Source organism: Culex pipiens, chromosome 2 (assembly GCF_016801865.2).
Source record: "Culex pipiens pallens isolate TS chromosome 2, TS_CPP_V2, whole genome shotgun sequence".
Taxonomy (NCBI): Eukaryota; Metazoa; Arthropoda; class Insecta; order Diptera; family Culicidae; genus Culex; species Culex pipiens.
In genome coordinates, this window is record NC_068938.1 from 104,061,663 (window position 1) to 104,087,923 (window position 26,261).

Below are 26,261 nucleotides of genomic sequence, written 5' to 3' on the forward strand. Positions count from 1 at the left end.
AACTTTTAATCCAACGAACGATCTTTTTAAATTTAGAGTATTTTTTCTTTGTGTGCATGTATAGTATATGCAGTGCTCATACAGTTTATGTGCATCGCATATACAAGTTAAATGCAGAGGCACTCTGCAAAAATCTAAATGTGAAACTAATAGCATCTATCATGATATTTATTTCAGTGTAGGACTTTTCAAGAATTTTAAGCAGTTCCCCGACACCGTGCAGCGTAACCGAGCGTCACATTCCAATGTAAACAACCCACCTGGTAACCCTATTCGATCAGCTGACCGTCACATCTAAAACGCGCTACTTTGATTTTAGAGTGTAAATGTCATCTGTCAAACCCGCCCTCCTCCCCCTGCTGCACCACCCGCGCTTTTTTCTTTTATTTTGCTTCGCAAACTTCATTCAAACGGGATTTTTCTCTCTGACAGTCACAGACGACCATCGCGAGCGCGACGAAGTAAACACGATTTTCGCCAGTAAAAAGCATAATTTCAGCCCATAATCGGTTGGGAAAAGTCGAAATTTTACGTGAATCGAATAGTGCGGGTTGTGCGTGAACCGTTTCGCGTTGTTTCCGCCGTGGAATCGATCGGGAAAGTGTGATTTCTCGAGTGCAAAGTCCAAGACGAAGAAAACATCGATTTCACCACGCGCGATTGCATAAACACTTTTGCCTGGTGGAAACTACTCCGGAACGAGCAAGAGAACCTTTGGCCGTTCCGACGGCCGGAAGAGGATCGTGGACCGATGCGGCTGCAACCATGTTGCGAGAACTGATCGCCTGGGTGTTGAACAACTACCTCGGGAAGTACGTCGAGAATCTGAACACGGCCCAGCTGACTATTGCGTTGCTGTCTGGTAAGCCTTTTTTCGTGGAGCTCGCTTTTGGCAGTGAGTTATTCATGGAATTTTCCGAAAAAAAAACAACTTTTACTAGCCACAGGTTGATTAGATTATCAAACCGAGACGGGGCAAAGTAAATATGACATCATTTTTGCAATTTGCTTTTTTTTCTCTTGGTCTGTTTGGTAAAGTATGACGGAATAGCGCAGCAGAACGAGAATATAATTGGGGTGGCGCCGAAGGGAGTCGGGCTTGTGGCGGGCGGGAGAAGTCAGACGCAAATAACTTACTCACTCGTCACAATGAGCCAACTATATGAGCCTAACTGCACTTAGAAAGCAGGAGGTGCTCAAACTTTTTGTGTTTGAGATTCTTCAAATAAATCAAAGTAATGTAATGACGATTTTCTATTGTTATACCCAGCCATACAAATGTTATTTTAAAAAAGCAATCAAACCATTTTCGCTAGAAAATGTTCTAAAACTAAACTTGACTCATTCAAACCCTGTTCTGACCCAAAATCGAAAACCTTTAACCGCATAGTTTCAAAGAACGTCTAAATGTCCTTTGCTCAACTAAATTTTCAAACTCCATCGAACCGCGAAGAAACCAAAGTGCAATTAGTTGCTTCCACTTCCAGCGGCGAGCTATCAGTGATTGCACATGACCACCTATTCTATTACGTGTTGCGCGCTGCACAGAGTTGAGTGTTGAGTCTTTTACTATCGTTTTACGGACGCACCAGCCGGCAGGTGTTGGTTGGTTGTTTGTTTTGCTCGCCGATTTCAAACGAAACCGCGCAGCAACGATGAGCCTACCCGAAGGTCATTACGTAAGTCCTTGGCCACAACTTCGAGCGCGTAACTCTGCGCTGCCATGTGTTGTGAAGCTTTCTTTGCATCAACAAAAGCCAAAAATTCAGAAACAATCTCGTAGAGTATATTTGTGTGCCCCTTTAATGGAAATTTGGTTACGGGGTTTTCCCCATTAAGATAAAAAGAGGAAAAAATGCATTCCATCTTACTAGAGACTGCAGCAACCTTATGGTCATAGTAGAACGGAGAAAACGGTCAATGGACTGACTCAACCGCGACTTAAATGCGGGTGACGGAATCGCTTTAGTTCAACTGGCTCAATCAGAGCGCTCCTATAGGCAATTGCTATTGACGAAACCGGGGGTTCCCAAGCAATTTGAGTTGGATAATTTTTTAACACTGATTTATTTTCCCAACTGCTGAACTGAAACGTGATTTTAATATATGGGTCTTTTCGCCTCAACTGTAAACAAAAAAGTACAATTTCGAAATGCACTTTCTCTGATCAAGCTCAAATTTAGAGCTATTGATACTACCAAAACATGTAAGTATCCCAATTTTGAACCAAATTGGACCACCTCTTCTTTCAAATGGCCATATCTCGGAAACAAAAAATGATAGAGCTAGCAATGGCACTGATCTTGTTGCGTGCGTTTCGGTTGACGTCCAGGTACGGAACATCCTGGAAGGAGCGCAACTAACTACATCCGTAGTTCTGTTAGATCATTCGAATTATCATGATTAGAACAGTTTGGCTCTGGTTCCTTGCAAGTGTCCTATTTTCTTACCTCCACGTTGGCTTGGTTTAGTCATCATGATGACTAGGTGTAACCGTACTGGTGGCCTGTGGAAACGGCTCGTAAACCTTTGACCAGCGAGGGTCAGAGTCGAGACGGCTGAAAGGAAGGGGCGCGACAATGTGGGAAAGGGAAGTAATTTGTGATTGTAGACGGTATTGTTTTGATTCGCAGCATGTTGAGTCAACTGTTGTGAAAGTACCTGAACATCGCAGAACGGGTTTTCTCTTCTTTTCAATTTCAGCTACACTCTATCTCCTGTTTTTATTTTGCTCTGCTGATTCTTACTCCTGCACTGCCGTTCTACGCATAATTGTCCCATGTCATTTTTGGACGATTTTGACTTTTTAACATTTTTATGTTTAGGTTGTCGTATACTTTAAGAAAAACTCATAAAATCTGGTACTTTGTTCGGAAACCCATTGAAATCAACATCAAGTCTGTTTGTCCCATCGTTAAACTTCTACGCATAATTGTCCCACCAAATATTTTCTCATACGGAATCAATAGTTTCATGAAGCATTATGTCGTGTTCACCTGTTGTTTAGCAAGAGGATCACAAAAAACAGTGATACACTGCTAACTGGGGCAATTAGGAACACATAGGGCAAATAGGAACCCACGGGACAATTATGCGTAGAAACATAAAAATCGATCGAAAAAATTCAACCGCGTTTTTCTCAGTTGCACTTTTTTGAACATGGGACAATTATGCGTAGAACGGCAGTGCACTGATTATTCTGTTTATTATTCACCATTTGATTTTGATATTTTTAACTCTTGATTCTCTTATGTCTCAAAGCTGTTTCACTTTTGTTTTTACTAATTATCACCATATATAATTACTATAATCTAATTTGCTTGTTATCCCTATTTCTAAATTATTGTCTATTTCTACATTAGCGTGTCCCAAAAAAACGTAATGTCGGAAATCAATGTGCTCAGTTCTCAAATGATAGATAATCATGTTAGAAACAACTCTCTCATACATGAAAACTTTCGGAAAAATCTTTTTCCATGTTCCCTGGACATTTTTTTTGAAAAAAGTAAATTTTTTCGACAATTTCACAAAATCTGCTTAGAAAAAAAATGGAAAATCTTAAAATTTTAAATAGCCTATACCATAAAATGATGGTCTGGTCCAATAAACAAGTTAATGTATTGATTTGGCCTTTCAAAACCTTGTTTTCACTTTCCCGGTAGCTTTTATGTCGAAAAATACGAGTTTTTGCTTCACATTTTTTTCAATCTTTTCCCTCGGTATTGAACACAAAAACTTCCTCATCTATAATCGGAATTATCAACAGGAGATATAAGACGGGAGCGTAAACGTTACGTTGTGGTTCAGATTACGGAAATGCGTACAAGCGAACCTTATATTTGTTATTTGTTTATTTGTATCCATGGAAGCGCAGCAAACGTGCATCGATTTGCTTAAATGCAAAATGCTCTAAACATGAGTTATTTGCCTAAAGTAATTCTTTGATTTAGCACGTAGTGTGCCATGAGAAAACAACACCAGGTGGCTTAAGTATTAGAGGATGAGCTAATTATGTTAAAAAACAGATGCGATATAGCCACACTTCAAATTAGGGTTTAGATTCCTTTAAAATTGTATGCCAAAGATGATTAATATCAACATTTTCAGAAATTCAATATTCTTTCTTTACAAAAACTGGAATATCTCAGCTCAGAGTTGATGAAACTTCAAAGTTGCTATGACAAAAATCTTCGGCGGAAAATTTCCTACAAGATGCATGTATCCTTACAGATGAGGAAATTTTTTTGTTCAATACCGAGGGAAAAGATTGAATCTTGAATCTTGAATTTATTTTCTTTTTTAAGGCAGGAAAAGCCACCAAAGCAGTGGCACCAAAAACCTACTTCTTTTTGTAAACACATAATACAAAACATAAATACATGAGTAACAAAATACAAATAACACGGCTGGACCCAGAGCTCCATCTTCGCGAGGAGCTCGGTTGAGCTGGACTCCTACACTCCTGGCTGAATCATCTGAAAAGGAACAAAAGAAAGAAAAGGCAAAGCAGGATCAAATAATTCAACGATAAAAAAAAAACAAACAGAGCAACAGTATCAGTTCAATTGAGTTACGAAATGGAAGAAAGAGAAGAGAAAAAAGATAAAAAAAGAAATTATTAAATCTGGAAATCGTAGGATTTGAGAAGTTTCTCTAGGATAGCCGGTTCAGACAGGAAATTGGTTAGCTGTTTTTTGAAAATAGATAGGCTTAAGCAATCACCAAACTTGTTTGAAAAAAAGTTATACAATTGAGCACCTTTAAACGTAATATTTCGTTCGCTAGCTAAAGTTGAAACATTGGGACGCTGTAATGAATCGTGGTTTCTTGTAAAATGATTATGAGTGGAGGGTTTAAATTTTGTATTACTATGAGTTTGATTTGCTAAACATGAATAAATAAAACAGCATGATTGAATGATGTAAATGCCTCTTACAGGATAAATATTTTTGAATTTAGTGTACAAATCAACGGAATGACTACGGATTGGCAAGTTAAAGATTATTCTTAAGAATTTGTTCTGAGCAATTTGAACTTTGTTAATAAGAATGTTACACGCGTTACCCCAAACAGCAGTTATATACGAAAGATGAGAGCTAAACAATGAATGATATATTAACAAAAGGACACTTAAAGGTAGTTTGTGTTTGATTTTATAAATGATTCCAGTTATTTTGTTAAGCTTAAGTAATAATGAATTTATATAAGGTGACCAATTAAGTCTGTTATCTAAGATGATTCCAAGATATTTGCATTCATCTATGACTTTAACATCAGGAAAACTGTTTTTTGTTAGTGTCAATCTGTTAGGAATGGAACGATTAGAGTTTTTAATATTTATTATATTTGATTTATTAATATTCAAAGTTAATTTGTTATTTCGGAAATATTCAACAAGAGTTTTGAGATCATCGTGCAAGTTTTTATCATTTTCGGAAGCAGACTTGTTATTATACAGAAAAGAAGAATCGTCAGCAAAAAGTTTCAATTTACCTTTAAGAGATAGGAATGCTAAATCATTTAAGTAAATTATGAAAAATAATGGTCCAAGTACCGAGCCTTGTGGAACACCTACATCAATAAATTTAATATTACTTTTAATACCATCAAAACTTACAAACTGGGATCTATTAGATAGATAACTTTTAAACAAATCTAGAGGAACACCACGAACACCAGCCCGTTCGAGTTTAGCTAACAAAATATTATGATCAACGGTGTCAAAAGCTTTAGATAAATCCAAAAACAGTCCAAGCACATCCTCCTTATCATCTAAGTGGCGTTGAATTTTATTAACTAAGTCAATTACTGCGTTAGTTGTAGAAGATTTCTGTCTAAACCCATACTGTTGAGTGCAAAAGAATTTTGTGCTAATTAAGAAGTGATTTAATCTTTGAAAAAGGACCTTTTCGAAAATTTTATTTATTGAGGAAAGAACAGATATTGGACGATAGTTATTAAATTGAAAAAATGTGAAGCAAAAACTCGTATTTTTCGACATAAAAGCTACCGGGAAAGTGAAAACAAGATTTTGAAAGGCCAAATCAATACATTAACTTGTTTATTGGACCAGACTATCATTTTATGGTATAGGCTTTTTGAAATTTTAAGATTTTTCATTTTTTCTAAGCAGATTTTGTGAAATTGTCGAAAAAATTGACTTTTTTCAAAAAAAATGCCCAGGGAACATGGAAAACGATTTTTCCGAAAGTTTTCATGTATGAGAGAGTTGTTTCTAACATGATTATCTATCATTTGAGAACTGAGCACATTGATTTCCTCGATTTCTTGTTTTTCTGGGACACGCTATTCTACATCTACTACATCAAGCTTCCACTTTTTATTCTTTAACATACAATTATCATTATTTTACTAGTGATCCTTATGAAGTATATTCTCCTTCACTGTCTACTGTTTTCAATCTTCATCATTTTCTTCAAACAAGTTCGAGTCCTTACTCAATTTATTGAATGATTAAAAAAATAAAACAAATATTACTATTATACTTTTGGTAAACATGCTTAGGTCCAAAACAACACGAACATTACAGAACATTTCGACGCCAACATTTCAAAAAGCATCATGTACAAACCATGCGTTTTGAGAAAAACGAATTTGAATGTTGAGCATCCATTTTCAATTCCCATTTTAATATAAAAGCAAAATAAGATGTTCTAATGATAACAAACGATGAAAAACGTTGCTTTTATTGATACTTGATCATCCAAATTCAATAAAACACTATTTCCTTAATTTTATATGAGAAAAACAAACATAACTTCTTTTGAAATCACCAACGTCTATATCACCCTGCTGTCATTGAGGGGGACGCTTTGTTATGATTCGTTTTTCTTCGCCGAATGTACATGGCGCTTTGTTCATGTTGCTTTTTTTTTCGTCACGAGGTTCATGTAGTCTTTTGTTTGACAGGTTGACAGGGCTATATAAACAGGGACTGCTGATGGCAGAGATTTTGTTTATGTGACTTTATTTAAAATCATGATTAAACAGACTTTACTGAAGTAACTTTTGCTCATTTTTGGTGGGGAGGTAGCTTATTAGGAGTACTTTTAGAATATGCAATAACCCAGAAAGTGTCAAAATGTACATGATGCCTTTTGAAATGTTACCGTCGATTTAGGAAGATTTCAAGAGAAAACAATACTCAGCTAAATTCAATTTTTTTTTATTTAAAGACAAAATTAAATTTAATGATTTATTTTTATTTTTTTAATGTTAAATTTTTTTTCAATTTCTATTTTTTTAAATTTAAATTTTTTATTTAATTAACAAAAAAGGGTAGCAAAGTGAAATTTGCTACCGCGACAGGTACTGCGGTGGGGTTGACGTCGGGTGCAAATTTGATTTGCTTCGATGTTTGCCACCAGCGCTGGAGATGCACTTATATCGACCCAAAACAATGTACAGTCATCCCTCATATTCGGAACAGTTTACAGATCGGCCAATGTTCAAAAAATCAAAGCAAATCGATAATTGAACTTAATGATTCGCTTTTACCTTCATTTGAAAGCTTTTCTTGCGATCTTTCGAATGCTGTATCGAACAACTGCAAATTTTAACATTTATATAAAGCTTTTGAAGAAAAACTTTCACCCTTGAAATCCACAAATTCGGAACAACTTTGGTTCTCTACATGAGTACATATTTTTTTATACTGAAACCAACGAAACTCAAGCTTAGTTATGTTATTTATTTATTTATTTATTTATTTTTTGTCAAAATACCAGTTAAATTCAGGTGTTCCACAATTGTGGGAGGCACAATAACATCCCACAATTATGGAACAGGCAATTTGGAGGCAATGTTTTGCTGCTCTGAATGAAATAGTCTTGAGATGGAGTCAAGGCTCGTTTTTACACTGAAAATTACGAATTGCGAATGTCAAAATGCTTGCAGTGAAATTTGTAGCAAAAGACTTTCGTATTCAGTAATAAGGATGAAATCTTTAAAATAATTGCTGGCCGGTAGATTAATAATGGAATGGTTTGTCATATGAGCAACTCTCTACGAAATCGGCCGATTTTGACCATTTTTATTTTTTGTATTTTTTGATTTGGCTCAAACTTTGTGGGGGCCTTCCCTATGACCAAATAAGCTATTTTGTGTCATTGGTTTACCCATACAAGTCTCCATACAATTTTGGCTGCTGTCCATACAAAAATGTCTTCGGCAAAGTTGTAGGTATTGTTGAGGACTTATGAGAAAAAAATAGGTACACGGATTTTTTTTTGCATATTTTTTAATCAATTTTTTTTCACTAAAACTCATTTTCCCAAAATACGTATTTTTTGACTTCGAGATTTTTTTATATGTTTTAGGGGACAAAAATCCGCAACTTTTGAGCCATAGAGAAACATGGTCAAAAAATCTGCTGCCGAGTTATGAATTTTTGAAAAAATAGTATTTTTTGGAAAAAAATCGAAGTTTCATAAAAAAAAACTAATTTAACATTATTTTTTAATGCAAAATTGAATTTGCCATCGAAAACTACTCTCCAGATTTTTTGATAATGGGCCCCGTTTTCAAGATATAGCCACCGAAAGTTTGATTTTAGCGAAATATTTGCAGTTTTTCAATTTTTAAAAATAGTGACCATGAGTGACCATTTCTAAAAATATTGTTTTTGAAAAGTTCAGAAAGTTTGCTTTAAAATTGTCTAAGAGACATTGAAGATTGGACCTCGGGTTGCTGAGATAGAGTCGCTTTATTAAAAAGAAACACGATAATTGAAGTTTTCTAAATCTCACCAAAACTACGCACCATTTTCTAATGACGATATCTCAGCAACAATGAAATTGTTAATACATGAAACATTCGTGAAACTTTCCGATCTTTTCGAAAAAAATATCTTGAAATTTTTTAAATCAAGACTAACATTTTAAAAGGGCCAAACATTGAATATTAAGCCTATTTAAAATGCTATGTCCTGTATTTAAAATATTGTAAATTTTTTTTTTTGCATTAAACTTCGATTTTTTCCCAATAATCACTATTTTTTCAAAAATTCATAACTCGGCAGCAAATTTTTTTACCATGTTTATGGCTCGAAAGTTGCGGATTTTTGTCTTCTAAAACATATCAAAAAATCTCGAAAATCAAAAAATACGTGTTTTGGGAAATTGAGTTTTAACAAAAAAAAGTTGATTAAAAAATGAGTTGCGTTGGAGAATTTGAACGGTGTGCGTCGCGGTCCTTACGCAGGATTTTCGTTGCCGTTTCCGTCTCTGTTGTCCCCCCGATTGTGCGTGTATTTCGATCCGGGCGGTTTCGCGTTTTCGCATTTTATTTCGTTTTATCTTTCCACAGCCGGCTGTCTAAGATTAAATCATTTATGCTAAACTCAACACCAAATATCCGGGAATAGTCTCATCCGCATACTCCGACTGATTGCCTTGAGAATGCATAATACATCACACCATTAAACAAAATTTATTGATTATTGGGTCGCATCATCATCCTCTATGTTGAATCCTGGCCATTACCCTTACCCACTAACAAAATCCCAAGTAGAAGTAGTTTTCCGGCACACGCGGGGGTGTGGATATCGTATAGAACCCACCCTTGGTAGCAGCCTGTGCTAACTAACATTCCCGTCCCATTCCCTCGAGATCTACAAACTGACATGGCGGGCGCCGTTGGTGGCCAACGACTGTTTCCTATTCGCACCGGCTCTAGTTTTGATAATCGTGATGTTTTATCTTTTCAGCGCATTCATGCATGCTGTTGATAAGGGAAACATCATTTGATCGTTGAAGCGTGTGACCGGTTGTTCTGATGGGATATTATGGTCCTGTTCAGCAACGGAGAAGGACAACCATGGGTGGTCTCTCATGCTCATCTGCAAATTTTTTTTCCATGTACCTATTTTTTTTTCAAAAGTCCTCACCAATACCTACAACTTTGCCGAAGACACCAAATTGATCAGAAAATTCACACAAAAGTTACAGCTGTTTGAATATTTACATACTATTTTTGTATGGACAGCAGCCAACATTGTATGGAGACTTGTATGGATGAACCAATGACACAAAATAGCTTATTTGGTCATAGGGAAGGCCCCCACAAAGTTTGAGCCAAATAAAAAAATACAAATAAAATCCATTTCCGGTTTTGGTAGAGGATTGCTCATATGACAATTTTTAGAAGTAAATTCTCAAAATTTGCAAAGCTAGTTGCTTCTCTTGTTTTATGTTTTTCTTGATTCATTTTTAGTATTTTAATTTGCATTTATCTTGTTTAGTTTAGGTTTGTTTTTGGTAGTATTTGGCCTATTCTACCACCTCCTATCATTACATTTTGCCTATCAAATTTTTCATGTTTTTACAGTATCTTTTTCAATTTTTTGCATGTTTTTCACATTTTCTGCTATAAAATGGCACCAATATCATTTAAATTGTAAATAAATTCGTAGAGGCATAGTCAGGGGCACTAGAAAAATTACTGCATACTTCTTTTAGCTTAAAATATAGGAAATGTTAGTAAAAAACACTGCTAAAGTTGACCTCTAAAAAAATGACATTTTTAAAAACATTGGCAAAGTCACATAAAACAAGTAAAACTTCCAACCTATAAATTTTCTAAAATTTTAAGAGTTCTTCTTTCCAATGCTTTTTAAAGATCAAAAATTGGTTGAAAAATAGATTTTTGACGATTTTTTAAATCGAAGCCCATCTAAAGGCGGGGTTGGGTTGTAGAGGGTTAATTTTATTGAAACCTTATTTAAAAAAAAAATACAAATTTACTGCCATATTGATAGATAATTAGTAGATAATAAGTTTTAATAAAATTTTGTCAATCAGGGAAGACTACCAAGAGATATTAGTATGTTTTCGAATGTGTGGGGAAGGCAACTTATCAAATGAATAAATCACTCAAAGCTAAAATCCAATTTGATTTGCAAACCCGTTCCAATCCAATCCAATTAATGTCCTCCACTGTCTCCCCTCTCTTCTCCCTCAGGTCAAGTCGAGCTCGAAAATCTCCCCCTGCGCAAGGATGCCCTGCGCAGTTTGGGCCTGCCGCTGCAGATCGTCAGCGGCACCATCGGCAAGGTCAAACTGACCGTTCCGGTGCGCCAGTTCCGGACCGCGTCCTGGTGCTTGAACATCGACAACGTGAACGTGGTGTGCGGCCCCATTGACCTGAACGAGTGGAACGCCGACTTGGAGCAGCAAACCGAGCTGGACTTTAAGGTGGCCTCGCTGGACCGGTTGGAGGCAAAGTGGCGGGCCCAGCGGGAGACTCCCGTTACGGAGGGCAGTTATTACGCGTCGTCGTACTCGGGATGGCTGAGCTACGGGACGTCGCTGGTGACGAATATTGTTGAGAATTTGCAGCTGAAGGTGAACGGGATTCACGTGCGGTACGAGGATGGGTTGACGATTCCGCACCAGCGGTTTGCGTGTGGAGTTCACATTGAGGCGTTGTCGGCGCAGAGTTGCGACGCGAACTGGGTACCAGGGCAGACGTCCAATTGGAGCCAACAGCAGGTCACGTTCAAGCTGGTCGAGCTGACGAACTTTGCGTTCTACTGGGATCCGCTGGCCCAGGGCGAACAGGTGTACGTAATTAATCCAATCAGCGCCAAGGCCCAGCTGAAGCGCGACCGGAGTGAAACGCCGCTGCGGACGCGGAGTCGACCCCGGCTGGTATGCGATTTGATATGGGACGAAATTAAAATAATGCTTAGTGATGTGAGTATATTTTGGGGGGGATTGATTATAAATGTTATCGGTGACAGTTTGCACACGCTCGCTGATAAAGTGACGGCAGTAAAGATATCTTGACGAGTGTGCAAATAGATAACTTGTCTTTTTTTTTTTTTGTAGATCCAATACAATCAGATGATGCAATGCGTCCGCGGGCTGGACGATATCGCCCGGTATCGTCGGTTTAAGCTGAACCGGCCGAGCTGTACCGTGGGGGAAGATGCGCGGGCCTGGTGGCGTTACGCCGTCCGATGTCACGGTCTCTTGCGGCACTCGCACGCCGATCCATTTGCGATTGCCAGCGAAAACGTGCGCTACATTGCGGTATACAGCCGGATATTGGCGAACCCGAACGAGGTGTTGACGAGCGAGAGCAAAAACTTTAAGGATCGAATCGAGCGGGATCGGGACTTTGACGAGTTGAAGCTGCTGCGCGAAGTGTGCATGATGGGGATGCCGTCGCTGGACAAGACGGCGCCGCCACAGATGAACCAGGGCAAGAGCATGTTGGTCCATTTCTTCCCCCAGTGGTGGGGCTGGTACGGGAATAGTGGTAGTAATAATGTAGAAGGGACTTCGGAGGGGACTCCGACGCAGGAAGAGATGCCACAGGATGGGGGGCCGTTGGTTGAGCGGGAGAGCTGGGTTCAGGATCAGGACCTGAGTCCGGTGAGCAGCTTCGAGGATGAGATTTTGAACGCGCTGGCCGATTCGGTTGATACGAACTCGTTGCTGAAGCGAGACGCCGTTTTTGGGCGGTTCAACTTTGTTTTGAGACGCGGCACGATGGACTTTTGCAGTGCCCTCGAGATGACGCCAAAGATGCAGTTTCAGTTTCAAAATCTGAAGCTGGATGTGGAGACGAGGCCACGAAGTGGTTCGCACTATCTTAGCTTATCGTTGGGATCGATTCTGATCAAGGATCTGCTAACGCCAAACTCGCAATTTCCGGACCTGGTGAAGCCGCAGGACGATTTTGCTAGCAATACCAAAGGAGGATCGGGGCCGAACCGTTCGCGGAGTTTATCGCTTCAGCAAACCACGTCGGAACCGATCTTTGAAGTGCAATACGAGCGAAAGCCGCTCTCCTACGACACGGACTACCGGCTGATGGTCAAGTCCCAATCGCTGGACATTGTGTACAACACCGTAGCAGTCAAATGGTTGGCAGATTTCCTGACCAAACCTCACCAGCAGTACGACACGCGGCGCAAGCTGGAAGATATGAAGACAAAGACCAAAATGGAACTGATGCGCAACTGGAAGAACATTCTCGAAGGTCACCTCAACGCGAGAAAGACCTGGACGCTGGAGTTTGACATTTTTGCTCCGCAGATCATCTTCGTAGACGACGTAGCCGATCGACAAAACAGCACGATCGTAGTGATTGACTTTGGACGACTTCAGCTGACCAACGGGGATAAATCCTTCCCCGGGACGGTCCCAACTAACCAGCCCACCTCCACGGCTGATCCGCTGACGGAAAACGACGAAGACGATGCGTTCATGACACCGTGCTCTACTCCTCCAGGTTCGGAAGCGAGCACCACCAACTCACCAACGCTAGCGTCCGCATTCTCCGAACTCCCGGAACTAAACGGAGTCAACGCGGACGCTCTAGACGAATACGCCCTCTACCAAAAACTGTACGATCGCTACCACATCCACCTGACCGACCTGCAAGTCCTCGTCTGCCGGGGAAAAGAACGCTGGAACTTTGCCAGCAACAAGGGAACATCCACGCTGCACGTCCTCGATCGCTTCAGCATATCACTGCAGGTCGAACGACGAGCCGTCTACACCAGCGATCCGCAATATCCAAGCCTAACCCTGTCGGGAACTCTGCCCAAACTCAACGCACACATCAACGAGTACAAGGTGCAATCCGTACTGACCCTCATCAACCTGCTGACCAAATCAAATCCCACCCCAGACGCCCCAGACCCAGCAGAACCCCCGTCAACCAACACGTCCAACACCCTCCAACCCCCGTCCGACGACGAAAGCATCACCGAAAACAGCTACCGCAAAGAATCGGCCAACATCGTCGTGTTCCAGTTCACCATCGATCAGCTCTCGCTCGAGGTACAATCGCGGGGACGATCCATCGCCGAACTGCAGGTCTCCGGCGTCAAGGCCGGCTACAGCAAACGACCCGAGGACATCACGTTGACCCTCTCCGTGCACGGCCTCCTCCTAGCCGACGCGATGCAATCGTTCGGACCGGACTTTGAACTGCTCATCGCAAGTCATCGCCACGTCGGCATGGACAGCCTGTCCGGCAGTCTGCGCCAGAGCGAACCCTGCTCGCCGTGCTCACCGGGATCACCCGACCCGAACATGGAGTACCGACGACCCACCAGCCCGCTGACGATCTCGAAGGCGCTGAACAATCTGCAAAAAGGTAAGGTTCTCTAGCCTCAATCTAAGTTCAACTCATCGTTTGAAGTTTTGTTGCAAGCTATTAACAGTTGCGTTGCGTTTATCATTCAAACTTATTGGTTTCTTTTCTGTTTTGTTACGCTGTTTCCGTTTGTTGCATCTTTGGTTCGTTTGGAATGTCTGCGATCAGAGGTCACTAATTCTCGTACCTGGAATGCCGCCCAATTTGGTGATCTAGATGCGCTCATCACCGTCGAGGTCATCTTCGTCAACAGCGACAAGGTCGGCGACAATCTGCAGGTCGCCAACATTCAGTTCAACAACCTGGACATCATCGGTAAGGGTTCGCAAGGTATTGTCTTGTCAGTTGACCTAACTCCAATCTGTATTCTTTCAGCTAATCAAGAAACGATCGTAGAACTGCTAGGATTCGTCAAGCGGGTGATCCCCAAAGCCCAACCAAAACCGCCCGAACAAACGGGACCAATTCCGAGGCCGGACGACATTCGCGCTTCGACAGGATCACTCACATCAACCGTCGCTCCAGACCCAGTTCCCCTAGCAGAATCCACCAACCCGGTTCGTACCGAAATCACGTTCGACTTTCATCGGCTGAACGTGCTGATTCTGCGCGCGTTGATGCGCGACAACTACATCGTGGGACGCAAGGTCGGCACGTTTACCATGTCCGAGGCGAAGATCCACGCGTCGCTCGGGTCGTACGTAACCGTCGAGGGTTCGCTGGGTGGGCTGCAAGTGTTGGATCTGACCCCGGAGGGAATCAACCACCAGCGAATTCTGTCCGTTGGTAAGGATCCGTTGACGGACCCGCCGGACATTCGACCGGAACCGGACCTGGCGACGGCGCTGGCGCAGGAAGTGTACGGAATACCGGCGAAGAACGGGCTGGACGACCTGCACGAGGATCGGCAGGCACTTTCGTTTTGTGTGTCCAAAGACGTCAACGCGGTCATCGACGTTCGGGTCAAGATGGCCTCGGTGTGGTTCATCCATTGTGCGCGGTTCATGCAGGAACTGAGCTGGTGCGCGACCGAGTTCAAGCACTACCTCAAGAACCTGGCACGATCGATCCGCGAGAAGGCGACGGACATGGCGCTCGGATTGGTACAATCCCGGAGTGACTTGACCAGCAGTAGACCGGAAAGCATCTACAACTCGCCGCGAAGAGCACGGCGGAATCGTACGGTATCGCTGTCCAAGACGCAGGAGGTGCTGCTCAACTCGGAGTACACGCTGAAGGTGGACATTACGCTGGAGACGCCGGTGCTGATTTTGCCGCGATCGAGCAGCAGTCCGCAAGTGTTGGTCGCCCATCTGGGTCGGATAACGGTGAGCAACACGCAGGAAGTGGACAGTCCCGTAAGTTCGAGCAAGATCAACCTGACCACGACCGTGTACCACGTGGAGGACAGTCCGGAGGACAAAACGCTTTACAATCTAAGCGATTTGGACGGGATCTTCGAGCCGATGAACACCGACAACGAGTCCAGCAGGATTCGCTTTGCCAAGGAGGACTCCATGGAGTTTATCGAGAGTGTGGCGACGCACAACTTTGATCTGTACAAGATCGACATCAAAAACATCAACCTTTACTCGCTGGATACGACAAACAGGAAGGGATTCCGCTTCTCGGCACTTCCGCGTGCGGAGGAATTTTACTCCTGCAAGGAGAACGCCATCCCTATCATACACGACACGATCTTCTCGTTGGAGATATCACGGGACACGACGGAGGTTGACAGCGATGGGTTCAAGATCTTTGGTTGTGTCGTGAAACCGCTGAGAGTTTCCCTTAAAAGACAACAGTACGAACAGCTGCTTGAAACGGTAGATAACCTGTTTAAGATCCCGAAAGATTTGGTGCGACCTCCCACGGAGTCGTCGTCCCTTAGCCGGCTTCCGGAAATCATCGAAGAGTCCACGTTCAACGCGTACCCCATAACGGACAAGGTCCGCCGCGGTCTCATGTACCAAAGCAGCTTCGAGGAGCGACCCTCATCGCTAAATTTGAAGGTCAACTTTGAACTACCCGCGTTCATCATTCAACTCAACGACAACCACAACGAGCCGCAGATTCAGATCTCATTCCGAGACTTTTCGGTTGAGTTCGAAAAGCGCAACCTGTACGAGACTCACGTCAAGATTTCCCTTCGATCGCTCATGATGGAAGATCTTCTACAACCAGACACCGCGAAGAACCGTTACATGGTGGTAACCTCGGACAACGACCAGTTCGGACGACCCACGTCCTCATTTGCATCACACTCCTGTCCCAACCTGGTCGGTTTGCTGTCCTCCGTTGAAGAAATGCCAAACTCACTCCCAAACAACTTGGCCGACAAAACCGGCTTCTGCTTCCTGACCGCAAACAAATCCCTCTGTCCGGACACTCCACCCCCGTCACCATCGGTCCAAAGACCACACCAACCAACCGACGGCACCGCCGAAACCAACCTAGTCATCTACACCTCAGTCATGGTCGATCCCGCCTGTCCCGCGTTCGCCACCCAGTTCAACTCGATCCAACAGTCCAGCTCGATCGACTTCAACAGTCTCGACTTGATCGTCTCCGTCGAAAGCTGGTTCGTACTGCTCAACTTCTTCGGCCTCCTCAACGACGAAGAATCGTCCAACGCGTCGCACAAAACCTCCTCCGAGCCTGCGTCCCGCGAAAAAGCCCCCTCGTACGGCCACTCCAAGCTGGACATCTCGGTGCGATCGCTCTCGCTGGTGCTCGCCAAGCCAAGCTACGAAATCGCAAAGGCGAACGTCTCCAACGCACAGTTCATCGTGTCCAAGCGCAGCCACGCCAAACAGGTCGAGGGCAAGCTCGGCTCGATCACGCTCAGTGATCTCACCCCGCACGGGTTCATCTACAGGGAAAAGTTCACGACCACCGGCAACGAGGCGCTGAGCTTTGTCTACACCCGGGACGAGATGAAGTCGAACGCGCGGAACCTGCAGAAGGATGCGTTGCTACGGATCGAGATGTCCTCGGTGCGGTTCGTGCACACCAAGCGGTTCATCGCCGAGATTCAGCTGTTTTTCAAGGAGTTTTCCCAGCTGCAAACGGTGAGTGCTTGGCGCTAAGATTAACAGAAGTCTAGTCGTTGGGGTTGTGCAATCTTGTCGCAAGTGTATTTTGGGCTAAACTGAGTTAGGGCCATTTTGAACAGCTGCTAAATCTCTCAATTCCTTTGAAAATTTTGAAATGTGTTGCTGTTTGAATTTTCGTGATCAAACTCAAACAATTTCAACGAATCATCGTTGCGTTAAATTTTACGCAATAGGCCTGTCTAGTGGAATTAATAATAATAATGAAACCAGGATATTTTTATATGGTGGGCTGCGCTACCAAAGCGACGCGCAACCTGACGCACAATCTCGACAGATTTTGACAGTTTTCTTCTACCCAGTGAGAAATTTTGCGTATTTTCAGTATGTCGTGCTGACTTACTCACATATTGGCTCCATATCGAGCAATCTGATTTTTTTTGCATTTTGTTAAAAAATACTACAAAAAGGAAGAAGACGAAGAGGATATCAAGCTAAGATAAAATTTGTAAATACAATAATCACAAACAAAAAATTAATTTTTTTTTTATTTAATGTTTATTTTTAAGCTTTAAAAATTGTTTGAAACTTTAGGCTGTTAGAATTTTTTTAAGTTAGAGAAACGAAAAACAATTAAAAAAAAATTACAAAAAACGATCGCAACCTAACGATCGGGTGACAAACACTAATCCAGCGTTTCCTCTACAGCCCGTCATGCGCAAGATCAAACCCACGGACGCACGGGCCTACCTCAACCAGCGCCCCACCCAGCTCGGGCTGGAAATCAACGCCGCGGCACCGATCCTGGTGCTGCCGATGGCCTTCAACAGCGAGCAGGTGATCGTGGCCGATCTGGGCGAGTTCCGGCTGAACAACGAGTTCCGCATGAGCGGCGACCCGGAAACGATCAGCGTGTCGAGCAATCTGGCCGTGCCGGAGGTGCTGGACGTGATGCACGTGAACCTGTACAATACGAACATCTTTGCGGCGAGGCGTGTGGTGAAGCCGGAGGGTTCGCCGGGAGCGGTGCAGTTCGATGACGCCGCCGTTGACATGAAGTGCTACTGGCTGGTGAAGCAGGGACCGAGTTTGCTGAAGGAAAAGTGTCACCTGAAGCTGCAGGTCGAACGGAACATGGACTCGTGGAGCAGTCATTTCGGTGGGGATTTGGATTAGGGGTTTTGTTAAGGTGAAGTTCTAATTGTGATATCTTATTTTGTAGTTCCGGATATCAGTGTGCACGGTACGCTGTCCAAGTTGGAAGCGGTGCTTGATCTGCAGCAGTACCGGTTGATCCGGGGATTCCTCTCGTACAACCTGGGAGAGGCGCTGGATGAGTTGTACCTGCGTCCGATGTACATCCCGCACAGTAGTCTAAGCTTGAACACGGACAGCGAACCGATCGAGGAGGTTTGGAAGAATTTGTCAATCCACCTGGAGCTGCAGGACGTGTCCGTACGGTTGGAAGCGCTGGACAATGATCAGAAGCCAACTCCGCTGGCGTGCATCAACTTTATCAAATCTAAGCTGCTGGTGGACTCGCTGAGTGATGGCGCCCAGGACATTGATCTAGTTTCGCAGGAAATTCTGATCAAAGATACGCGCTTCGACAAGCCGCGCTACCCGCAGGACGTTCGGAACGTGTTTCCCGATATTCTACAGCCCATCGTTAGCGATCCAGGCGATGGCCAGGTGCAGGCGGAGATTCACAGTCGCAGGCGGAAGGATCTGACCAAGTTTACGATCTTGCTGAACAATATGCGCCTGATGGCGATCCTGGACTGGTTGGAAAGTGCCAAGGATTTTATCCTTCAGCAGGAAGATCAACCGCTAGCCGGGTTGGAAGTTCCGACGGGGCAGCAAGTAATGTCCGCGGAGCAGAGCAAACGAGCTCCGACTCCGACCGAGGAGAACCGCATGGAGTTGAAGCTGAACATTACCGACTCGGAGCTGGTGCTGGTGGAGAAGACGGACCAACGGGACACCAACGCTGTGATATTGAAGGTAATTCTTGAAATCGTTCATATTAATCTAGTTATTGACGAGATAATCACCTTTTCAGAGCACAACCGTAGTCTCGTGGCGCCCGTCCGAACCGGCCAAAACCATGTCCATCAACCTGAACAACCTGGAGGTGCTTTCGTGCGTGCTGGGCTCCGAGGACGGAACGGCCCTCTCGATCATAGATCCCGTCACGGTCAACATGGACCTTCGCCGGGGTGTGCTCGATATCCAGATGCAGCAACAGCTGCTCATTCGGCTCTCGTACCACGACGTGAAGATGTTCCAACGTATGGTGGAGTCGATCCCCCACCAGACGAAGAACGCCCGCGACAGCAAGCAGGCCAGCCTGGAGGAGGGAAGCACCGGCGGAGTTGAAGCAAGCACAGCCGTTGAGAAGCTGGTTCTGCTCGGGTTCAATCGAAGCGATTGCTTGAAAGCCCTGGAGAAGTGCAGCTACCAGATCGACGAGGCCGCACTTTGGTTGACGCAAAACTCGGAACCGCAAAAGTACGACGCGGGTCAACCAAAGGGAAACATGACCATCGAGGCGATTGAGCTGAAAGCGCCGTGCATTTCGATTTGCGTGATTGACGATTGTCGCGACGCGGACGTTCCGTTTGTGGAGCTTTCGCTGAGTAAGTTGGATCTACGGCAAGAAATGGGCCAATGTACGGCTGTGTTTACCCACGGGAATGAGCAGGAAGGAAGCACGGCGGTGGAAGCGTTCTCGACGACCTTCGCCGGGTTCAAGGCGGGACGTATGACGGGAGTGTTTGCTAGTGATTACTACAATCGCTCCTTGAGCGGATGGGAGCCGATGATCGAGCCGTGGAAGGTGGAAGCTCAGTGGGGTTACAGTTTGGGTCAAACCGGAGCCTCCAGAAATAGACTTAATTTGAAGATCGAAAGCAACGATACGTTGAGGTTGAACATAACCAGTACGCTGATCGATCTGTACCAAATGGTGAAGGCGAACTGGGTTCAGGACTACTACAACTCGAGTGTCAACGCGGCCAACAAAAGTCCGGTCAATTACCGACGAAGAACTCCGTTCGTTCCGTTCGCAATTAAGAATGACACGGGTGTACGATTGTGGTACATCACGATGGTCTCGTCGGACACGTTACGCAGCAGTGCCCTGACCGTCCCGGACACCCAATGGACTATGGTAGATCCCGGAGGAGTCTCGTGCTTCTCTTACGCAACAAAGGGCAAACAGCGCCATCGTGACACGCACAAATTTAACCTGCACCAGATCGGAGTACGCGTCGAAGGTTGGCAGGAGGTGGGACCAGTTTCGGTAGATCGCGTCGGAACCTACTTCCGACACGCCCGAGCTGACCTCGTTGACGATTACTCGCAAACTCCACGGGCGCGAATCGTGTTTGCCGTTACGCTGGAAGGTTCTGCCCAAAAATTAATCACCGTACGATCAGCCCTCAAACTCACCAACAAACTGGACAACCCCGTGCTGGTAAAAATGGAACACCTGTACGGTCACCTGAACATCCGCAACTGGCCAGACACCAAAACTCAAATCCTCCACTCGAGCGAAGTTCTCAACATTCCACTGACCCACGTGCACGCGATCCTCTACTTCCGACCGCTACCGTCGAACGTAACACTGCTGGAAGATGTTACCACCGGTAGTGCGAACCAGTCCCGCTCGGAAGAGATGAGCAACTCCAGCGACGGTTGGACGCTGCTCCAAAAGTTCGAGGTCCACAAGTCGTTCAACAACAACAATGGATTCCAGTTCACCGACAAGGGCATCCGGTGGAACGAAGCGCACGAAACTGGAGAGATCTACCAGGAGTTGCGCACCTGCAGAGGTCTACGGGAAAGGTCGTACAAAATGCTCGTTTCCGTGCGGAAGGAAGCGTATCCAGCGAAAGACTTGGTCCTTCTGCCGGGACACGTGATCACGCTGTGGCCACCACTTCGTGTCCACAACTTGCTTCCGTGCGACCTCCTCTACAAGCTACCCTCGGGCACTCAAGGACGAATATCGTCGTCGGAAACGGCCAAGATCAACGAAGTCGACATGGAGCAACCGGTTACGATCACCATCACGCTGGACAGCTACCCGGAATCCGGTCAAATCAGCATCCCCGCAGGTTTCTACGGATCCACCGAACTGGACGTACGACTCTTCGACACCAAAGCTCGAATGCTAAAACTGAAGGCGTTCATCCTGATCGTGAAAGGTCGCGGCATCCAGATATCGATCAGCGCCCCGTTCTGGATGGTCAACCGAACTGGGCTTCCGCTCGTATTCCGGCAGGACGATCTGGACGGTGAAAGTGCGGGTCAGTTTTCCGAAAACGAACAAGCCCGCATGGTTTCACCGTTTATGTTTGCCTTCTCGGATCCGTCAAGCTCGGGTTGTGTGACAATGCGGCTGGGTCGAAGGTTCGGCCACGGAACTAACTGGTGCCAACCGTTCAAGCTGGAACAAGGTATCAAGCATCGACAGCTGGTCGGCGGCAACGAGTCGTTCATCATCGGAATTGAGGTGCGGAGGGCAAGAGGTCGCTATAACCAGACATCGATCGTGACGTTCTCACCGCGATATCAACTCTACAATCGCAGCTCTTACAAGCTGCAGGTGCTGCAAAAGTGCTTCACTGGAACGGTGTACGATCCGGCTGCCAAGTCAGCCTTCATGGAGGCCGTTCCCGGGTGTCACATCGCATTCCATTGGCCACGGCTGGACAAGGATCATGAATTGTGCGTTCGGTTACCCGAGGTCCCGGAATGCCTTTGGTCCGCTGGAATACCCATCTACGAAACGCAGAGCTTGTACATAAACATCCGCACGGTCAACGGTGCGATGAACTTTCTCCGACTGGAGACCCTGCTGCAAGGCGCCACGTACTTTATGATATTCAGCGATGCCCAATCGCTTCCGCCGCCAATCCGGCTGGACAACTACTCGGAAGTGCCGATCAAGTTCCACCAGCCAGCGTTACGTAACCAGTTCAAATCGTCGGTACGACCGCGTAGCTCGATCGCGTACGTGCTGGACGACCCCCTCGGGAACAAGTACCTGCAGCTGGAAGCACCCGGCGGTGATTTTGAGAACTGTTCGCTCAACGGGTTCGAGAACTTCCGGTTGACCTACGAAAACTTCATCTACATTGCGTTCAGCCAGACGTTCGAGGCCACTCCGTCGTTCGAGTTTGGATCGGCTGCCAACGACCTGGACGTCAAGTCCCAGCAGTTGGTGCTCGGAGTGGTGGACAATCGGGTTGTGTTGGTTCGCAAGCAGGCTGGCGATCGATCGCAACTGTGGCGCATGAATCACGAAAAGCAACTCGAGCACGAAGGATCGTCGCCACCGAGTGAGCCGGGCAAGAAACAGGCCCGTTTCGTTCTAGATCTAGATCGACCGCCACAGCCAATGCAGTTTATCAATCTGGTCGTGCGACCTGCCAATCGGCAACGCAAATCAACGCAAACATGGCGCTTCACCGAGGAAGGTCGGCTCATGTGTGAACACTCGAACATGTGCGTCCAGGCTCGTGGAGGCATCTTCGGACTGCAGTCGGGAACGGAAGCCGTGCTGGGAATGTGTGTCTCGGAGACGAAGACCTTGAACCGGTTCGGCGTGCCGTACGATCAGGCGATCGAGCGACAGAAGCTGCGACCTGGATCGGGTTGTCTTTCGGTAAGCTATCGCATGGACGGACCGATCAAGTGCGTACAAATCAAGGACGTGAAGAACCTGACGGGTGGACCACTGGCGCTGGATTCGTCGTGGAAGCACGTGTCGCACATCTTGAACGATCAGTCAGGTCGCAAGTCCGTTGACGAGCAGAGTCTGCTACACGCACAGGAGAAGCACGAGTACTACGTGGTGTTGAAGCTGAGGAAGGGTATTGGGTTGTCGCTGATTTCGAATCAACCCTGCGAGGAGCTTGCGTACGTAATCCTGGAGGACATCAACATGGAGCTCATCTCAACGCCTTCGGTACTTTCGCTCGACTTTAGTGTCGGAGACATGCAGATCGACAATCAACTGTTTGAAACCACCTGCCCAATTACGCTGTACACTTTGAGTCCGGCTTCGGCGAGCGATTCTCCCAATCGAACTGGTTTATCTTCGCTGCAACTCAACGTCAAACTTCTTCCTAGTCCCAATACCAACGCGATCATCTTTGAACACTTTATCCTCAGTATACGACCCGTTGCGGTCTATCTGGAGGAGCGACTAATACTTCGCCTGATCAAGTTTACCGGTTTGGCCAAACCTAACGCAGATCCAACGGCGCTTCCCGACGAGTCGGACTACGAGGCGCAGAAGATCGTGTACAAGGTGCTGGACACCAACGTCAAGCGGTATTACTTTGGTGATCTGCAGATCGTGCCGAGTCAGATTCGGCTGAGTTTCATAACCGCATCGAAGCTATCGCCAGAATTCAACGACATTAAGCGGAACCTTGGTTTTACGTTCATCAAGTTCGAGGACGCGATCATCAACTTTGAAAAGTTCACTCACAAATATCACTTTGAGACGATGGACGCGTACTTGAATGCCATCAAGTCACACTACAAACAGGAGTTGAAGTGGCAGGCCGCGTCCATCCTGGGATCGGTAGACTTTCTGGGGAATCCACTTGGATTTGCGAACGATCTTACCGAAGGCGTATCCGGACTGCTGTTGGAAGGATCTATTTCGTCGCTGGTGAAGAACGTCACGCACGGCATTTCCAACTCGACCGCGAAGCTAACGGAAACCATTTCCGACGGGCTGGGCAAGGTCGTGTTTGATGACGAGCACGTCGAGGCACGGCAGAAGATCTTGGACGTGTCTGGAGGTAGTGGCAGCACTACTGGCGATCATCTGGTGGCAGGGTTCAAGGGATTCACCTTTGGACTGCTGGGAGGAGTGACCAGTGTCGTTAAGCACACGTACCACGGAACGGTTAATGACGGGTTCTCCGGGTTTATTACCGGACTTGGAAAGGGTCTTGTAGGAACGGTTACGAAGCCCGTGATCGGGATGCTTGACCTGGCATCGGAAACGGCCAACGCCGTGCGGGAGCAAAGCAAAAGTTCTAGTCGAATTCTACCCGAACGGAAGCGACATCCGCGGGTCGTAACCGGAGCACCCGGTGGTCTGTTGCCACCGTACTCAAACCTACAAAGCAAAGGCCAGCAGTACCTTTTCCTGATCAACAAGCGGAACTTTAGTGAACACTTTATGGCATACGAACCGTGCCTGTTGGATACCAAAGAATCAAAAATGCGTCTGCTCGTGTCCGCCGAGAACGTGTGGGGCTTCTCCAAAAATGACGACACAACGACGATCGTGTTTCACTACCGGCTAAGTGAGATAATCTCCTGCCATCCGGTGGTGATTCCGCCAACCGATCGCTCAACCGGTGCCACCGAGCACAGCTCGCGCAGCACCAGCCGCAAGATGACCACGTACATCGAGTTCTGCTTGGCACTCCCTTCGAAATCGCTCACGCCGAGCGCACCGGAAATGGTTAAGCGACCACGTGTTCGCTGCCAGAACGAGGAAATCGCCCGCAAAATTTGTCATCACGTAAGTCGCATGAAAATATTCAACCTTCAAGCAATCTTCCTAAATCCATTCTTCAAATTTCCAGATCAACTTCGCCAAGTGCATCCACGACGAACGTGAGCAAACGCTCACGAACACCCTAGTTGAGTCGTGAAATCGTGAATCGTTGTTTCGTCCCCAGGCCGAACCATCGCCATCCTTCGTTTGTGGTAGAAGTAGATGGGCACGGCACCGGAACTGAGGTGTGCGCACTCAATCGTTGCGCACTGAACTGCAATTAGACGTTAGCGTTTGCAAGGAACAAAAGGCATTAATGCAATTATCTTTTCGTGCTTCTTTTGGAGCACGATGTTGAAGGTTTTTATCGGGGAGAAATGGGGAAGGGGTTAGGGATAGGGAGGGGAGCGTTAAGGCCGTGTCTATTTATTAATTTATAGTTTAGCTTTTTTAGAATGAAATTAATAACGATTTTTAAAATCCCGAACAAACTCCCTTATTGTTGGAATAAATTATATCAAATGTGAGTTGTAGAGAGTTTAAATATCATTTAAAATATCCGAAACGCCACTATTGACCCAAAACGGCAATTTTATTTTAATTATAAAGCACTCAACCGTTTGGATTCGCTCATTCAAATGCAGTTCCATTCGAATTAGCGAATCCACTCTGTAACCGCATTTTTCTTTTCTTATAAGGGTTTGTTCAAATATTACGTCCAGAAATTTTCGGAATTTCAGACCCCCCGTCATTGTGCTCTGTAAAACAAGCTTTTAAAATCGTTGTGAACAATAATATCAGCAATTTAAGCTTAAAATTTTAAATTGGTGATATTATTGTTCTCAACGATAAAGCTCGAACTCGCAACTCCAACGGATTTTTTTCTCAAAATTCGAGGGTTGGAGATAGACGAGTTCTGTTATTAGGTATGAATCGATAGAGGGTCAAAAATCGATGCAGTGTGATTTTTTTAGCGATTTTTTCGATGAAATTCCAGAGTTTTTTTTTTTTTTTAGAGGACCAATAAACTATTGTCTTTCATATGTTTATAGGACCTAATAAAAAAAAACTCTAGAATTGGGTCCTAAAATGAAGCTTAGATTGCTGATATTATTGTTTACAGCGATAAAGCTTATTTTTCTGAGTACAATAACCCTTTGTACGACCACAAAGAGTTTAAAGTGGATTTTTAAATCAATTTTGAAAAATTAACCTCGCGGTCCTTCTTGACAGAAAAGCTCCTACTTGACAGCTTGTTCCAAGGGGACCATAGTTGATCCATCGAAAAAATGTTGTCTAGTCAAAAAAATATTTAGCATTAAAATGAAAAAAAGTGATCAGAAATGGTTTTTAATCGTGTTTTTTACCGTTGTACATAAAAATTGACATAGGGCTTTAGTACCCAATTGAAAAATTAACCTCGAGGTCCTTCTTGACAGGAAAGCTCCTACTTGACAGCTCGTTCCAAGGGGACCATAGTTTATCCATCGAAAAAATGTTGTCTTGTCATAAAAAAATTTTACATTAAAATGAAAAAAAAA

At 44.9% G+C, this 26,261-nt stretch overlaps 2 protein-coding genes across 3 annotated transcripts in view; one reads left to right on the top strand and one right to left on the bottom strand.

The window, feature by feature from the left end:
- LOC120428101 (uncharacterized) overlaps window positions 1-26,261 on the bottom strand; it is a 581,627-nt gene that overhangs the window by 271,295 nt on the left and 284,071 nt on the right. The gene's annotated exons all lie outside the window — the stretch shown is intronic.
- On the top strand, window positions 417-25,247 carry LOC120428128 (intermembrane lipid transfer protein Vps13D). Of its 2 annotated transcripts, none has more exons than XM_039593113.2 (9): window positions 417-862; window positions 10,981-11,714; window positions 11,850-14,133; window positions 14,302-14,448; window positions 14,509-17,204; window positions 17,895-18,345; window positions 18,409-19,190; window positions 19,249-24,744; window positions 24,809-25,247. In XM_039593113.2, exons 1-9 carry the CDS (start codon window positions 766-768, stop codon window positions 24,875-24,877), a joined length of 12,756 nt encoding a protein of 4,251 aa, XP_039449047.1. In that variant the 5' UTR covers window positions 417-765; the 3' UTR covers window positions 24,878-25,247. The 2 variants fall into 2 exon arrangements, with proteins under 2 accessions (XP_039449047.1, XP_039449054.1); XM_039593120.2 differs by having other exon boundaries at window positions 14,350-14,448.

Bases quoted from the DNA above. Each gene is read 5' to 3' on its own strand.
- LOC120428128 (XM_039593113.2), top strand. From the start codon at position 766: ATGTTGCGAGAACTGATCGCCTGGGTGTTGAACAACTACCTCGGGAAG. The intron at 18,346-18,408 runs GTGGGGATTTGG...CTTATTTTGTAG, and splicing joins CTCGTGGAGCAGTCATTTCG to TTCCGGATATCAGTGTGCAC. The intron at 19,191-19,248 runs GTAATTCTTGAA...TCACCTTTTCAG, and splicing joins CCAACGCTGTGATATTGAAG to AGCACAACCGTAGTCTCGTG.